At 45.9% G+C, this 18,091-nt stretch overlaps 1 protein-coding gene across 1 annotated transcript in view; it reads left to right on the top strand.

Annotated features, from left to right (window-relative positions):
- LOC124132404 overlaps positions 1 to 16,539 on the top strand; it is a 41,525-nt gene extending 24,986 nt beyond the window's left edge. The window contains exons 11-20 of the mRNA XM_048403475.1: positions 2,748 to 2,898; positions 2,989 to 3,276; positions 4,158 to 4,409; positions 6,767 to 6,873; positions 8,498 to 8,673; positions 9,429 to 9,615; positions 10,145 to 10,234; positions 10,785 to 13,539; positions 14,344 to 14,448; positions 15,292 to 16,539. Of these exons, the coding sequence (XP_048259432.1) occupies positions 2,748 to 2,898; positions 2,989 to 3,276; positions 4,158 to 4,409; positions 6,767 to 6,873; positions 8,498 to 8,673; positions 9,429 to 9,615; positions 10,145 to 10,234; positions 10,785 to 13,539; positions 14,344 to 14,448; positions 15,292 to 15,330 (4,150 nt within the window). The 3' untranslated portion in view covers positions 15,331 to 16,539. The remainder of the gene's footprint in view (positions 1 to 2,747; positions 2,899 to 2,988; positions 3,277 to 4,157; positions 4,410 to 6,766; positions 6,874 to 8,497; positions 8,674 to 9,428; positions 9,616 to 10,144; positions 10,235 to 10,784; positions 13,540 to 14,343; positions 14,449 to 15,291) is intronic.
- Positions 16,540 to 18,091: the final 1,552 nt, after the last annotated feature.

The raw sequence follows: 18,091 nt of genomic DNA, 5'->3' as shown, positions 1-18,091 counted from the left end.
GCTCACTCCCACTGGTCTGATAGCTAACTCCCACTGGTCTGATGGCTCACTCCTACTGGTCTGATGGCTGACACCCTCTGGTCTAATAGTTCACTCCTACTGGTCTGATGGCTCACTCCTACTGGTCTGATGGCTGACACCCTCTTGTCTGATAGTTCACTCCCACTGGTCTGATGGCTAACTCCCACTGGTCTGATAGCTAACTCCCACTGGTCTGATGGCTGACACCCTCTGGTCTGATAGCTCACTCCCACTGGTCTGATGGCTAACTCCCACTGGTCTGATAGCTCACTCCCACTGGTCTGATGGCTCACTCCCTCTGGTCTGATGGCTAACTCCCACTGGTCTGATAGCTAACTCCCACTGGTCTGATAGCTCACTCCCACTGGTTTGATGGCTCACTCCTACTGGTCTGATGGCTGACTCCCTCTGGTCTGATTGCTAACTCCCACTGGTCTGATAGCTCACTCCCACTGGTCTGATAGCTAACTCCCACTGGTCTGATAGCTAACTCCCACTGGTATGATGGCTAACTCCCACTGGTCTGATAGCTAACTCCCACTGGTCTGATAGCTCACTCCCACTGGTTTGATGGCTCACTCCTACTGGTCTGATGGCTGACTCCCTCTGGTCTGATTGCTAACTCCCACTTGTCTGATAGCTCACTCCCACTGGTCTGATAGCTAACTCCCACTGGTCTGATGGCTAACTCCCTCTTGTCTGATAGCTTACTCCAAATGGTCTGATAGTTCACTCCCACTGGTCTGATGGCTCACTCCCTCTGGTCTGATGGCTAACTCCCACTGGTCTGATAGCTAACTCCCACTGGTCTGATAGCTCACTCCCACTGGTTTGATGGCTAACTCCCACTGGTCTGATAGCTCACTCCCTCTGGTCTGATGGCTCACTCCCTCTGGTCTGATAGCTCACTCCCACTGGTCTGATGGCTAACTCCCACTGGTCTGATAGCTAACTCCCACTGGTCTGATAGCTCACTCCCACTGGTTTGATGGCTCACTCCTACTGGTCTGATGGCTGACTCCCTCTGGTCTGATAGCTCACTCCCACTGGTCTGATGGCTAACTCCCACTGGTCTGATAGCTCACTCCCTCTGGTCTGATTGCTAACTCCAACTGGTCTGATAGCTCACTCCCACTGGTCTGATAGCTAACTCCCACTGGTCTGATGGCTCACTCCTACTGGTCTGATGGCTGACACCCTCTGGTCTAATAGTTCACTCCTACTGGTCTGATGGCTCACTCCTACTGGTCTGATGGCTGACACCCTCTTGTCTGATAGTTCACTCCCACTGGTCTGATGGCTAACTCCCACTGGTCTGATAGCTCACTCCCACTGGTCTGATGGCTGACACCCTCTGGTCTGATAGCTCACTCCCACTGGTCTGATGGCTAACTCCCACTGGTCTGATAGCTCACTCCCACTGGTCTGATGGCTCACTCCCTCTGGTCTGATGGCTAACTCCCACTGGTCTGATAGCTAACTCCCACTGGTCTGATAGCTCACTCCCACTGGTTTGATGGCTCACTCCTACTGGTCTGATGGCTGACTCCCTCTGGTCTGATTGCTAACTCCCACTGGTCTGATAGCTCACTCCCACTGGTCTGATAGCTAACTCCCACTGGTCTGATGGCTAACTCCCTCTGGTCTGATAGCTTACTCCCTCTGGTCTGATAGTTCACTCCCACTGGTCTGATGGCTCACTCCCTCTGGTCTGATAGCTAACTCCCACTGGTCTGATGGCTAACTCCCACTGGTCTGATAGCTCACTCCCTCTGGTCTGATTGCTAACTCCCACTGGTCTGATAGCTCACTCCCTCTGGTCTGATAGCTAACTCCCACTGGTCGGATAGTTCACTCCCACTGGTCTGATAGCTAACTCCCACTGGTCTGATAGCTCACTCCCTCTGGTCTGATAGCTCACTCCCTCTGGTCTGATAGCTAACTCCCACTGGTCTGATAGCTAACTCCCACTGGTCTGATAGCTCACTCCCTCTGGTCTGATAGCTAACTCCCACTGGTCTGATAGCTCACTCCCTCTGGTCTGATGGCTAACTCCCACTGGTCTGATAGCTCACTCCCTCTGGTCTGATGGCTAACTCCCTCTGGTCTGATGGCTAACTCCCACTGGTCTGATAGCTCATTCCCTCTGGTCTGATAGCTCACTCCCATTGGTCTGATAGCTCACTCCTACTGGTCTGATAGTTCACTCCCACTGGTCTGATAGCTGACTCCCACTGGTCTGATAGCTAACTCCCACTGGTCTGATAGCTAACTCCCACTTGTCTGATAGCTAACTCCCATTGGTCTGATAGTTCACTCCCACTGGTCTGATAGCTAACTCCCACTGGTCTGATAGCTAACTCCCACTTGTCTGATGGCTAACTCCCACTGGTCTGATAGCTAACTCCCACTGGTCTGATAGCTAACTCCCACTGGTTAGGACAGAGTACAACATGATCAGTGGGGTCTAGGGTGGGGATCCAGGGGATCCCGCGCCTACTGTTGAAGAGGAGCTCTTGAACGACTGGGACCTTCAAGTACAGCAATCTACCGTAGGTGGAAGACTGGCGAGATACTGGACAAACTGTGGACATTCTGGTGTTTTGGGAATAAGAAGGGATAATCATATTAGCATGAGTCAGGATAAGTATAAATGACATTTTTATGATACAAAAATCCTTTTGTGTTTGTTCACACCATGTGATTGTGCTGCGTTTTGTCCTCAGAGCCACAAAGAGTCCAGAAAGACTTGAAATTGAGCGGCAACTGACAGAAGCACAGAGAAAGGAGCACGAATTGCAAGAAAACTTGCGGCGTCTCGAAGCTCAGGAACATAAGCAAGAGAAGAAACTACGCAAATTGGAAAAGAAGAAAGCGGTCAGTTTGCATATTGCCCCATTAGTCTCCTCGTGTGAACAGAGATGTCTGCCATTGTGATACTTTGTACTTACTATTTTCCTTCTACAGAAAAAACAACAGAACACAACACAAAGTGCTCCATCGCTGCCATCAGAACAGAGAAACTTTCCTCACCAGACTTTCAACAACACAGATTTCATGGCAAGCAAGTACGACCAGAAAAATCTAACCAGCTCATTTGATCACAAGCGTATGTCGAAGGAGGAGCGGGACAAAGGCCTGGCAGACTTGATGGACCAAGTAAGGAGGAAGCAGAGAAGCTCTGAGGATGGAGGCAGTGATGTCACGGGGAAAATGTCCGATGCTGCTGATGCTGTTTATGCAGGCCAGGAGAGGGTAGGGTTCAGTCAGCCTTTTCATCATGATCATCGGCTTGATGTCCGTGTCTGTCCTAGCAGAATAGGTTCCGAGTACCTCATGCTTGACACCTTGTTAACAATACCTGGCAGAATAGGTTACCAGTACCTCATGCTTGACACCTTGTTAACAATACCTGGCAGAATAGGTTCCCAGTACCTCATGCTTGACTCCTTGTTAACAATACCTGGCAGAATAGGGTCACATTACCTCATGCTTGACTCCTTTGTGGCTTGACTCCTTGCTGACAATACCTGGCAGAATAGGTTCCCAGTACCTCATGCTTGACTCCTTGTTGACAATACCTGGCAGAATAGGTTCCCAGTACCTCATGCTTGACTCCTTGTTGACAATACCTGGCAGAATAGGTTCCCAGTACCTCATGCTTGACACCTTGTTGACAATACCTGGCAGAATAGGTTCCCAGTACCTCATGCTTGACTCCTTGTTGACAATACCTGGCAGAATAGGTTCCCAGTACCTCATGCTTGACTCCTTGTTGACAATACCTGGCAGAATAGGTTCCCAGTACCTCATGCTTGACTCCTTGTTGACAATACCTGGCAGAATAGGTTCCCAGTACCTCATGCTTGACACCTTGCTGACAATACCTGGCAGAATAGGTTCCCAGTACCTCATGCTTGACTTCTAGTTGATAAAACCTGGCAGAATAGGTTCCCACTACCTCATGCTTGACTCCTTCATAATACCTCATAGTCATGTTGCTACTGGTTGATGTTATCTTGTAAGTTGCTTTAGGAGAACTGTCAATATGTAATGGAAACATTCCATAGTTTTATGATGAACTCAAATTTTCCAGAACATATGCTCCTACTGAAATTATCATAATTCTTTTCCAGAAAACTTCTGTTACTGCGAGACAGAATGATACACCAACATCCGCCAGTACATGCACCACACCAACTTCTGGGATCATGGCTGCAACCTCGCTGCTCGACCAGCATCTGGAGGCCTACCACGAGCTGATGAAGCTGCAGCCGAGACGGCACACGGAGCAGCAACTCCGCGAGGAGAGACTGCGCATCAGGGATGCTCAACTCAGATCACATCAATCGGAGCTTGAGCGACTCCGTAGAAAACCCAGCAATGATGTGAGTAACCATGGTTACTGACAAAGTGTTGTCGACAATGATGCATGTTGGATGCTGGCCATGTGTAATGTAAATTGACTTAGAAAAGACAGGTCACATTTGATAACCATCCATGTGTCAGTATTACAGTGGGTGGTCACATGACCTATCTGGGCACTCACCTGGTGCCAGTTTGCAGAACACTTGACTATGTAATTGTGAGATCACTCAAATCTGTTGATTCTGAAAATAGAATAAAAAAACTCTGAAGGGGCTACCGTATTTTCTTGAGTATAGTGCACACTTTTAAAAAAACAAACACAGCTGTGTAGAAGGGGGTGCGCATTATACACGCAAAAATAAGTTTTGATGGTTTATCTTCTCTCCCCCCCCGCCCCTATGGAAAGACATTACCGTGAGCATGTAACACCGGAAATACCATGTCAACAAATCCATAATGAAGTAAGCAAATTAATCATGTAATTACATTACCTGGACTTATGTTCGTAAGTTATTTCATAAATTTTATTGAAAATTCCTTTTAATATTGTTTTAATTAATTTCGGTGAAATCGTGTGTGAAACTATCAGGAGATCGCACAGCTCACTGTTATTAACAGCAACCACGGTCAGATTACCGCTATTGACGCCTTGAAACGAACTTTAGTTGACAGAGAATGGATACATATATCATAAATGCCATACTTTGACTCGTTAAAAGTCATACTTGTTATAGTTTGACGATTCTATATCCATACGTAGTTCTCGGGATCACGTGAGCGGGAGCCTTGACGGTGACTGGTCAAACTGGTTCCATGTGAAAAATAATAACCGGTAATACCGATCAGCTGCTTCGCTTAGGGTTATAATTATTTTAAATATATCTAGTAAAAGCTGCAACTAAAATAACAAGATGCTGGAATATATTATTCCTGATAAAAAAAATATAGTTTCAGATACAATTTTTGCCGATCCTTGCATTAAAATCCTGTAATGTTATATCATTGGGTGTGTCTTGACCGAATCACCGGTAGATTCCAAGAAAACGTGTGTACAGCTGATTGCTGTTTCCAGCTTAGTTTACAAGAAAATACACAAGGTTATTTTAATCCCTGGATGTAAAACCATGCCTAGCAGAACAAAAAATACAATTTAAACGGTAAATCAACATGTCTGGTGATTTTTTTATCTCTAATTTCAAATTTGTACTGACTAAGTTTGTCATCACCCATTCGTTTACCGGAATTCGCTGAAGGGGTATGGTGTAATTTTTTTCTACACATAATATTCGATTATTTTTTTCTCCAAAATACTGACTCCGCCAAAGGGGGGTGCACACTATACTCAAGAAAATACGGTATTTGATTTTACTTCCAGAATCAACAGTCGAGTGATTTCTCTTATTTCAACCATGGGGGGTTGATCAATGTACCACTCAAAGCAAGTTAAAGAACATCACATTTGGAAGGGGGGTGTATTGCAATACCCACCAACTATGACCGATTAACTATTATCCTATTTTCATATAAAAAATCAGGTGCTCTTTAACTTTAACTAGTATGTAATTTCTCAATAATTTTGAATCATCACTTGCAGTTGTGTCACTTTTACTTGTTTAGAAGGCAGGTTCAGAATGGTCAGTGTATCAACTGCAAGAACAAAAGCATGATGTCATCGTATTGGTTTCATGATGGAAATTGTCCAATTTTACATTTTTAAGTCCACCAAATCTGTCAATATTGATCAGGTCAGAGGTCACATAATAATAGCTCGTCCTTGACTGGTTTCCAGATGAAAACTTGAACATGTCTTAATTGACTTAAACGAATATGATTCGTAGACAAATCATCCGTAATGCAGGTCAGATTCAATAATAGGGTTAGTCAGTCAGTACTGGCAAGATGTAAGGCTGCAGACCGCCTCCGTGGTCTAGTGGTAGAGCTTCCGCCCGGAGAGCGGAAGGTCCGAGTTCGATCCCCGACCGCGTCATACCAAAAGACGTAAAAAGATGGTACTTGTTGTTACCCTGTCTGGCGCTTGGCATTAAGGGGCTGAAACAAGAACTGGTCGGCTCGGAGTCAGTATACTGTATCTGAGTGGGATATTCATGTTAAACTGCGGCATGGTATCTCATTGAGCTAGCACTATAAATCGGCATCAGTCCAGACTAGTACAAGCAGCCACACAAACACACACACGTACATGCACGTCGCTATATAAGTGCAATAATCTTGGACGAGACATTAAACCCCATTTCACCTCACCTATAAGGCTGCATGCATTCCACATTATATCAACAAATGTGTGATAGTGAACTTAGATCAAATTCATCTCTATGTCAGACTGCTGTTCTAGGGTGTATTTCCGCCTGTTGTTCAGTTATCCCAAGATGACCTGTACATGAAGCGAGACGAACTGCTGCGGAAGCAAAGAGAAAAAGAACGTCTGAGAAACGAAGAAGAGGCATTTGAACTGAAGAAAGAGGTGTAAGTATTTGTAACTCGTTGTGAGCTGTACCTGTGAAGATGTGGGTTAGAATAGGTCTTCAGTGACCCATGCTTGCCATAAAAGGCAACTAACGGGATCGGGTGGTCAGACTCGCTGACTTGGTTGATGCACGTCATCGTATGTCATGCAATTGCGTAGATGAATGCTCATGATGCCAATCACTGGATTGTCTGGTCCAGACAATCATTGTGTTCTGATCATGGTCGAAGATGCATCCGGATTATGATTCTTGGTTTATCAGCACCAGACCCGTGTTCGTGGGTTTTACTGTAGTGTAAATACACTGTAAATGTCTGAGACCTGCGTCATTTCAGGGTTTCCTCCAACATTAAACTGATGCATGGTCATATAACTGGAGTACTGTTCTAGGTCAAGTCTTTGAAAGGCCTTTAGAAGTGATACCCATGAGGAAGAGAATTTATGGAAGTCAAATTCTTTATCATGAGGAACACAACGTTTTGGAGTATATACTTACTCCTTTATCAGGTGAATGAATGAGAGAGGGCAGAGAGCATATATATATATATGTGTGTACTCTTAAGAACAACAAAAGTAATAAGAAAACAAAAGGTGGAAACTTAACAAGGAAAGCAAACAGATAATTGGCCCTGATCAGCAATGGACAATGGATGCAAACACTTTAAAAGTGGCGTCAAAGTCTGAAAGTCAAGTGAGCTACATCTTCAACATCACCTTAGCCTGATGTGGATCTAGTAAGTTTGTTGTTTAACACTGCACTCAGCAATATTCCAGCTATATGATGGCGGTCTGTAAATAATCAAGTCTGGACCAGACATTCCAGTGATTGACATCATGAGCGTTGATCCACGCAATTGGGATACGATGACATGCATCAACCAAGTCAGCGAGCCTGACCACCGGATCTCGTTAGTCGCCTCTTACAACAAGCATAGTCACCTTTTACAGCAAGTATGGGTTGCTAAAGACCTATTCTACCCTGGATCTTCACGGGTCTGATGTGGATCTAGTTTGATGATGTACTTACATACCTTCCCCTGTCTGTCAACTCTTGAATGCATGTTATGTAATGCCATAACATAGGTGAAATATTGCTTACTGTAACCAGAGCTCCAGATAAGCTTTTGGTATTGTGGGTATTTTACCAATTCATTTTAAAATCATTGGGTATCAGTAATTCTATCTGGGTATTCAAATTTCTTTTACCCACTAGTTTTTACACATGTGGGTATTTAAGTTAAATATTTAAAAACACTATTCATCTAGGCCCTGCAAACTGGTGTCGTGTGGGTTCGAGAGCTTTATAGGACTCAAAAATACCACGATACTTCCACAAGAAAGTGTGATGGCAAATGATCATGATGTAACTGTCATCGTGGAGTTTGGCAAGGTTGACAGAATGCCCGTTTATAATTTCAAAGAAGTTGCTGATTTGCTAATCAAATACGCAGGGTTACTTCACAATATTTTGATGATACGCACAAGTTTTATTTTACTGCGTATTTCTGCATTTCTGATGCGTATTTTACGCAGATATGCAGCTTATCAGGAGCTCTGCTGTAACATAAGCTCGCGAATGATGCATGGAACAGAGAGTGTAGTGTTGCTGTGTTCTTGTGTTAGTGAGAGGCAGCGCAGCGCCCCCTCAGCCCCGGTCAGCAGGAAGTACTACGAGAGCATATCCTACCATGAGAAGCAACATAGCAAGATGGAGCCTCACACACCACACAGACAGACACCCAGGCGGACATCGAGAACACCCCCTCTCATCACGACTTTTGACAACCCCATCAAGAGAGGTGACTGCCATAGTTCAGGCCATTGTAGGGCTATGTCGTCTTCTGTTCTATTATCCAAAAGATGATAGTGGGTTTAAATCCTGGTCCGATAATATTACTAGCTTTGTCAGCAGCATACCCATGCTTGTGGATTTCACCAAAGGGGTAAACATCTGAGACCTGCATCACTTTGGGCTTTCCTCCCACATCAAACTGACACATTGTGACATGACTAGAATACTGTTCAAAGCGGTGTTGACCAAACGCATACAGTCCAATACTTAGCATGCTGAATATGCAACTACCTTTGTTAACATCCATACAGGAGAGACTGCCTCCGTGGTCAAGTGGTAGAGCATCAGCCCCTAGAGAGGAAGGTCCTGGGTTCGGTCCCCAGCCGCGTCATACCAAAAGACGTTGAAAAGATGGTACTTTTTGTTACCCTGTCTGGCGCTTGGCATTAAGGGGCTAAAACAAGGACTGAGTCAGTATACTGTGTCTTGGTGGGGTATTCGTGTTAGACTGCGACATGGTATCTCTAGGCTGGCACTATAAATCGGCATCAGTCTGCACTAGTACAAGCAGCCAGACACACGTGCATGCACGTCGCTATATAAGTGCAATAATCTTGGACGCGATGTTAAACACAATTTCACCTCGCCTCCATGCAGGAGTCAAGGGTAGCCCAGTTGTCTATTGTCTTAACTGTTATTTATAGCAACATATCCCTTGTCTGGTTGGCTTCCTCCACAATAAACTGTTATTGATGTTTTTAGAAATTCCCAACCGGCAGAGTACGTGGAGTCGTGTGGTGACCAGTGAGACGCCATGGGGAGAAAGGACTCGGAAGCAGATTGAGCTGAAGACAATGCTGCCGAGCAACATGGACGAAGAGGAGGAGATGCTGCAACAGGCGCTGTCCCTCAGCATGCAAACGGCCGAACTGGACATGCAGCAGAGAAAGTAGGTGTCAAGTTTGTGAAGTTCAGATAGATCAGGTGCTGAAACCTACCAACTAACAATATCATGTCATGATAACCAGAAATAAACATCACCTTAAAATAGTGAAACCCAGAAACATTCAAAACTTTAAGTACCCGGACACATAAAAATACCATTAGTAACTTTGCTGGTACCAAGAAGCCCCTTGAAGATTCAGCCTACCTTAGAATAGGTTCCCAGCAACCTATGTTGGTTGTAAGAAGTGACCACATGAATCAGGTGGTCACGCTCGGTGATTGGGTTGATTGAGTTTCACTGTACCCTGATGGCATGGATTGTTGCTGATAATGTCAGTCACTGGATTGTCTGGACTCAAGCATTTATTGGCTGCCATCATATTGCTGAGTGCAGTGTTAAACAAACTATCACCCAGAAACAAAAGCACTAAGTGTGACAGCAAGGAACATGACCTTGACACCAATCCTGGAAGGACCATGTCCTGTAGCTGTGGTAGAGTTATTCCAACAGTAACATATACAACATGTTGTAGGTGGCAGGAGCAGCTGGAACAAGCAGAAGTTGACCGGCAGATTATGGCAGCAGCCAACAGGACAACACCCAATCAGCAGACCGGCACCAGGTGGGGCAGAAACACTCGTGGGCATTCCTGGGCAGTAAAGCATGTAGACTCCCCCCTACTTGTCTTAGACAACTCGATTTGATTGAGGATATTGTAATGGCTGTTATTTCATGATGGTGCAGAACATTCCAACAATAAGACCACAGGGACACCATGTATGGGCTTCACACATGTACCCACGAGGGGGAACTGTAACCACTAGGCTACCCAAACACTTATTAACTATGAGTGAAGTGACTTGACAAATTAGGAGCAGTTTACCTGATCACATGCTTCCGGGGCGCATGCACGACTCAGAGGTGTGTTTGAGTGAGCTGTTTCTCTGTTCTCTGAGAACACTGTTCAGGAAGTTTCCACTACCTTTTCAGAAATGAGAGGAGATAAGCAATAAGTATGAGTCAGGAAAAGCATAAATGATATTTTTACTTTAATAAATACATTTTTGTACTTTATTTGTCATTCAGAATATTGGGAAATACTGAAGAGGACTTTCTTGAGTCTTGCCATGTGGAAAGCATCCATTCTAGCTAGAGTGTCTGGTCTGTTTCAGAAACCGGAGCTCCCACCAGGTGGAGCCAACTGTTTGTTCCCCGATAGCGAAGTACCCTCTCTCCGACAAGTTCTTAGTGTATCCGGGACCCTCTGTCAATCAGTCAGCCAGCAGCTTGGCAGAATTTGAAGCCCGACCGTCATGGTCTCTACCTCCAAAGCCCAAATCTGAAACAAGAAAAGTGTGTCGGCCAAAACCAGCAAGCAGGGACACCTGGTCTCTCTGCCCCGGCAGACCCTCGGATGACGACTGGAGCTGCTCCAAGTCAGCTAAAATGGAAGGTGTTGAATCTGAACTTGAGGAATATGATAACGCAGTGGAAGAAGGACACTTTCAGTTAAAAAGCCTTGTTAAGAATGGCCATGCATGTGAACCGACTTCTTTGAGTTACGAAACGTCATGCATGCAGAACAACCCTTGGACAAATACTCAGCATCATGGTGTGAACAGAAATGTGAATTCCAGTCACAAAGCTGGCCATGAGAAAAAGTCACTTGGCCAAGTTATGAACAAGCCTTTGCTTAACACTAATGACAACTCAAATAATTTCAACAGCAACACCCAAAAACATCTGAAAGCAAGAGACTCGTCAAGCCACCAGGAAACCACTGATGACTGGGATGCTGAGTGTCGATGGAAGACAGAGGGCCCGTCGTATCCACTACGCAAGTACAAGCCCAAGCCTGATTCAGGGAAGTCTTTGTCAGGTAAAAGAGTTAATGAGAATCTCTTGCCTCCCAAGCCCCTCTCTCTGATGCTAGGAAACCGTGTTCCTTGTAGTGCTGAAATTCAAGTGCAAACAGATCAACAGACTCCCAAAACCATTCCTGGATTCCTGGGGAACCCTTTGCCGTGTACAGCTGAAGTTACTGTGCAAACAGAAGATCAACAGACTCCAGTAACGATCCCTGCCTTTCTAAGAAATCCTCTGCCTTGTACTGCTGAAGTTCCTGTGCAGACTGATGGTCAACTGCAAACAGAAGCGGTTGGTGTTCACAGTATTACGATTGAGGCCGAGACAAACACAGAACCGCTTGTAGAGCCTGACCTGGTTCCAGAGAGACATGACTGTTTCACACAGACCAAAGTCTCCTCGGGTTTTGTAGGAGGGGTTTGGGACTCTGCATCCAACAATGCTGACAAGATTCCTGTTCCTAGGCCACAGACAAATTCTTTGCCTGATCAAGAGGTGTTGAAAAAAATCCCTCCAAATGGATTTTCCCACTCCCACGTGAGTAATTTCAGAGGTCAGACAAGTAACAGGGTGCCTCAGATGGCACCAGAGGATATGGGAAAACAGCCTCAGAGACAGAAGCCCGAGGACTGGGATGACAATCTGCTTGTTTCATCCTTTGCAGAAGTAAGTGTTAAGAATCATGCTGCAAAAAGAACAGAAAATAGTATCACTGTCAACACAAATCATGAAAACACCATGATTCCAAGACTGCCTGTTATAACTCCTGTGTTGAATGATAGCCCGCAGCAGAACCAGGTGACTGAAAGAATGATGACGGATGATCAGAAGCTGAGCGATCATCACTACAATGTCCAGCAAGCAGAACAAACCACTCAGCCATCAGGAAGAAATGTCAGTGGATGTGTAACTTCAGAACAATCCAGTCTACCTGGTGGCCTTCCTATCGGACTTCCTCAACATCTGATCCAGGCATATCTACAGTTTGTGACACAAAATGAAACTCAACCAATTCATCAACAAGCCTCCCCACATCCAGGTCCAGAGAAGTGTGTGCAAGATGTTGCCTCTCACAAAGCTTCCAGTGAGATGACATCCAATCCTCCGTGTAGTGCAACATCTGCAACATATGCTCTGCCAGGCAGCCCTGGCTTCATGTCTCCGATGTGGTCCCACCTGTATCCATGGATGGGCCCACTTATGGCTAACCCTGTTATGTCGCATCCAATGATGCCCTTCTGTCCTCCTCCGGTTTTTGCCTACTCGCTTCAGCAACAGATGAAGCCACAGGAGCCTGATGCTAAAGAAGTCACATCAAGCCAGCGGTCACATCAAGGGATTGCACAAAGAAGCTGTGTCAGTCAAGAGCAAGTACATGGCAGTCCTCATCGATGGAACTCGGGCTTCGGTCAACAGGATCCTGTATCCTTGAACAAATCAAGTAGCCATGAATCAGAGATATGTAAAGGTTCAGAAGGTAGTAGGTTAGATACTGAGGTTGAGAACTGCACAGCCCAGCAGACCTGTTCTGGTTTTGGACAGAAGGAGCCAACAAACAGTGTTTGTGTAGGACAACAGGAGCCGATGAACAAGGGTGGTTTTGGACAGAATGAGCCAATGAACAAGGGTGGTTTTGGACAGAAGGAACCAATGAACAAGGGTGGTTTTGGACAGAAGGAGCCAATGAACAAGGGTGGTTTTGGACAGAAGGAGCCAATGAACAAGGGTGGTTTTGGACAGAAGGAGCCAATGAACAAGGGTGGTTTTGGACAGAAGGAGCCAATGAACAAGGGTGGTTTTGGACAGGAGGGGCCAATGAACAAGGGTGGGTTTGGACAGAATGAGCCAATGAACAAGGGTTCTTTTGGACAGCAGGAGCCAATGAACAAGGGTTCTTTTGGACAGAATGAGCCAATGAACAAGGGACAAGCACAAGGGTTCTGGATGCAACAGAATCAACCCGGTTCTGAAGGCAATATGAACAACAGCAACCTGGTAGACGGTGAAATGGGGGACACCCTGACACAGTCAGATGGACCTTACAGCTCAAGGAACATGAGGGTAAGCCTTGACTTTTCTAATTCACCTGAACAAATAATACAGTCATTGCTTGTTCATCTGTCATGTAAGAACAGAATTTGTATCCATGTTACTTGAGCTACCGCTGCAACCATTGAACCATGTACTCAAGATACTGGTGACATCCCACGGATGTGTCAGCTACATCTCCTTATAAAGCCCTCCTTATAAAGCCTTCAGTACATGTCATCCTCAGAGTGGGACTGTGAATGGCAGTGGGTGACCCATGTATAGAGTTAAGGTCAAGCTCACATTGAAGTTCACACGTGAAGTATGTTGGCCATTTTCACTAAAATGCTTTTTTCTGGCAGACATTTTGAATTTTTTGGATGAAATGGTTATGGTGTTTGAATACTTGTGTAGGGACGGGTTGACAATCTTATGACAGTAACACTAGTATGTATTTAACCTACTTTCAATGAGCAAAATATGGTGAATGTTCGTGGTTACATTGAGTTCCACCTTGGGACATCATATTGGGTTACATGCTGTGTAACCCTGGAGAATGTTCTTGAAATATTTGTCACTGACATTGAAGGTCAAATTCAACCTCAAGGTCATACGCTCAAAGTTCATAATGTTAATTCAACATGATTTTACTTCAGTCAGATCAAATTTTGTTCATATCATCCAGAGTGGGGAATGGTTGTGGTAAGGTTTTCAGTGACCTTTATACGGCATTTTTAAACCCTTCGGTCGCTCAGACTTGCTGTCTTGGAAAATGCATGTCATTGTACCCCTATAGAACTGTCTATGGTTTGTCTTTCTTTTGTCTTTGTTCTGTAGTCAAACATCCCACCAAGGTTCCAGCGACAGAAGCGTTTGGAACTGAACAAGAAGATCAAGACTCTAATACAGGAAATAAACAAAGAACAGGAAGATTATAAAGAGGTGGGTTTGATTAAAACATGAATCTGACCTTTACTTCTGTACACTTTGCAGGATTTAATACTGCATACAGCATACAGCATAGACATTGGGAGAAACAACAGAACCAGTATCTGAGACAAGATAACACCCAGATAAGATCCTGGTGCTGGACAACCAGTAGTGTTCATGCATTGGTATGCATGGTGTCCAATGTCCAGCTTCTGCCATTATGCATTCATGGATATTTTTGTATATTTTTGGCAATTGTGAAATTTCCATCACCGCTTGCTTGGCAGAAAATCCGACTAAAATTAATTGCATGGTAAGACTGACTTGGTTGATTCCATGCTGTGAATGTGCAGCTTGGTTGACTGCAGGCTGCATCCCTCTCGCGTCGAATGTAGTGTGGAATGTTGTGTAAATGTAGTGTGAATGTTGAATGTTCTCGTGTTTAAAGTTGGTTTGCCTGATCCAGACTCGTCTAGGACGGTCAGTGATACAGCTGAAATATTGCGGACTGATTAAACAGTGTCTAGGACATAACACACAATTCTTCCACTGATCATTGAGCTCATACATTATTGTGCCATTACATGGCTGGCTATCTTAAGACATCCATTGATATGTGTTGTATATGATTGATGACTTTTAGGGACATTAAAGGAGTTGTCAGCAGGTTGGTTTAAACTACAGGACAGGTCAGAATCACAAGAGGGGTCTAATTGAAGGAGGTTAAAGGTGACAAGGATGAAACCAGTATGAGACTGGTGTCTTGATTCTCTGACAGTGTGACATAATGACAACACTTACAAAAGATCAAATTGAAACGGTTTCTGTTTATGCAATTATTTTTGCGTATTTCAGACAGAAATCGTCACAGAGGAGGACCGTATCTCGGCTTAGAGTGGAAAGTTACTCCCTAAACCTGCCACACCTCATCAAGACTATCACAATGTTATTTATTACCAAGGCGTATGCAGTTCTAGTCATTTCCTGTCTTCTCAGTGCATTGATATTTGATGTCTTAAAAAATGTACACAACTGAAATTATTCAGTGCTTTACCTCGTTTTTGTCCAATATTGTCATCATCAATCATATTCGTTTGACTATCAGAAGTTGTCTCAAAAAGCACAACTCGGGCCTCATGATTGTTGGTTTCATTTAGTTTGCTAATCCAGAAACACTTTGTCATCAATCTTCATGGTTTCTTAGCTTCAACTGTGAGCCATTGGCAAGTTTTTATTTTCCAAAGAGACAGTTATTTTGATTTTGAATTAGACATCTCACGTAGAAACTAAAACTGTTACTTTCCACTTTATAATTCAGTATTTTTCATGATCAAATTGAATAATAGATTTCTTTTCATAAATATACTACCAAAAAAAAGTTGAGCAACACCCAATTCTTTGATATTACCAATATGAATCATTTTGATATGTTTGATGTGAGAAACAGTTAATATTCAGAAGATGAGGTTTGAGAGATAGATATTTGACTGGTATGTTTAGTTGGTATTTCAGAAATATAACAACCCTAAGCCTCAAGTTGGAAGAACATGAAGACATGAAATTATTATAGATAACACTTTCTTCATTGTTTGTAATGACGTCTCATCAGAAGTAGCCCTGAAATGTCATTACATTAAAGAAAGTGTTATCCATTCAAGATTCATGTCTTTATAGCCAGTTGGCTGCATTTGGTTAGCTGTTGTGATACCTTTTTACTTGATGGACACACACGCTCACATCACATCGAAAGAAAAGAGACTGTCATGTTGGATGTTTTGATGTTGCAGAATGTGTCAGCCTGTCAAAAGAGTCTCTGAAATTGAACAATATGCCGGGGATATTTTTTCTGTTTTTGAAGGTTTTTTTAATATATAAGTTCTGACATGTTCTGAGGATTTCTTCTCATTTCTTTTGTTTGTTGATTATGAGGACCTCCGATACCATAGGTTCATTTCTAAAGGTGCTACTATTTCCTCACTGATGTATATTTATGTGTGCTAACTAGTCAACAAATGTGCTCACTACAGTAGTAATACTGCTTGTTATATATCTTCTTACTTTTGTAATCATTTATATGTTTGATTAAAATTGTTCTGAGAGATGTGTGTGTGGTTGTTAGGTCTGTTGAAGAGGAACCATAGATGGGTAGGGCAACCAGAGGGTGCGTAGGGCAGCCAAAGGGTGGGTAGGGCAGCCAGAGGATGCGTGGGGCAGCCAGAGGGTGGGTAGGGCAACCAGAGGGTGGGTAGGGCAACCAGAGGGTGGGTAGGGCAACCAGAGGGTGGGTAGAGCAGCCAGAGGGTGGGTAGGGCAGCCAGAGGGTGGGTAGGGCAGCAAGAGGATGTGTGGGGCAGCCAGAGGGTGGGTAGGGCAACCAGAGGGCGGGTAGAGCAGCCAGAGGGCGGGTAGGGCAACCAGAGGATGGGTAGGGCAGCCAGAGGGTGGGTAGAGCAGCCAGAGGGTGGGTAGAGCAGCCAGAGGGTGGGTAGAGCAGCCAGAGGGTGGGTAGGGCAACCAGAGGATGGGTAGGGCAGCCAGAGGGTGGGTAGGGCAGCCAGAGGGTGCGTAGAGCAGGCGGGTAGGGCAACCAGAGGATGGGTAGGGCAGCCAGAGGGCGGGTAGGGCAACCAGAGGATGGGTAGGGCAGCCAGAGGGTGGGTAGAGCAGCCAGAGGGTGGGTAGAGCAGGCGGGTAGGGCAACCAGAGGATGGGTAGGGCAGCCAGAGGGTGGGTAGAGCAGCCAGAGGGTGGGTAGAGCAGCCAGAGGGTGGGTAGAGCAGCCAGAGGGTGGGTAGAGCAGCCAGAGGGTGGGTAGGGCAGCCAGAGGGTGGGTAGAGCAGCCAGAGGGTGGGTAGGGCAACCAGAGGGTGGGTAGGGCAGCCAGAGGGTGGGTAGGGCAACCAGAGGGTGGGTAGGGCAGCCAGAGGATGTGTGGGGCAGCCAGAGGGTGGGTAGGGCAACCAGAGGGTGGGTAGGGCAGCCAGAGGGTGGGTAGGGCAGCCAGAGGATGCTTGGGGCAGCCAGAGGGTGGGTAGAGCAGCCAGAGGGTGGGTAGGGCAGCCAGAGGGTGGGTAGGGCAGCCAGAGGGTGGGTAGGGCAACCAGAGGGTGGGTAGGGCAGCCAGAGGGTGGGTAGGGCAGCCAGAGGGTGGGTAGAGCAGCCAGAGGGTGGGTAGGGCAGCCAGAGGGTGGGTAGAGCAGCCAGAGGGTGGGTAGGGCAACCAGAGGGTGCGTGGGGCAACCAGAGGGTGGGTAGGGCAACCAGAGGGTGGGTAGGGCAGCCAGAGGATGCGTGGGGCAGCCAGAGGGTGGGTAGGGCAACCAGAGGGTGGGTAGAGCAGCCAGAGGGTGGGTAGGGCAGCCAGAGGGTGGGTAGGGCAGCCAGAGGGTGGGTAGGGCAGCCAGAGGGTGGGTAGAGCAGCCAGAGGGTGGGTAGAGCAGCCAGAGGATGCTTGGGGCAGCCAGAGGGTGGGTAGGGCAGCCAGAGGATGCGTGGGGCAGCCAGAGGGTGGGTAGGGCAACCAGAGGGTGGGTAGGGCAACCAGAGGGTGGGTAGAGCAGCCAGAGGGCGGGTAGGGCAGCCAGAGGGTGGGTAGGGCAACCAGAGGGTGGGTAGAGCAGCCAGAGGGCGGGTAGGGCAGCCAGAGGGTGGGTAG

The sequence above is a fragment of the Haliotis rufescens genome, unplaced genomic scaffold, assembly GCF_023055435.1.
Source record: "Haliotis rufescens isolate VD_foot unplaced genomic scaffold, xgHalRufe1.0.p SCAF_3, whole genome shotgun sequence".
NCBI lineage: Eukaryota > Metazoa > Mollusca > Gastropoda > Lepetellida > Haliotidae > Haliotis > Haliotis rufescens.
This window is presented reverse-complemented; position numbering and strand designations above follow the sequence as displayed.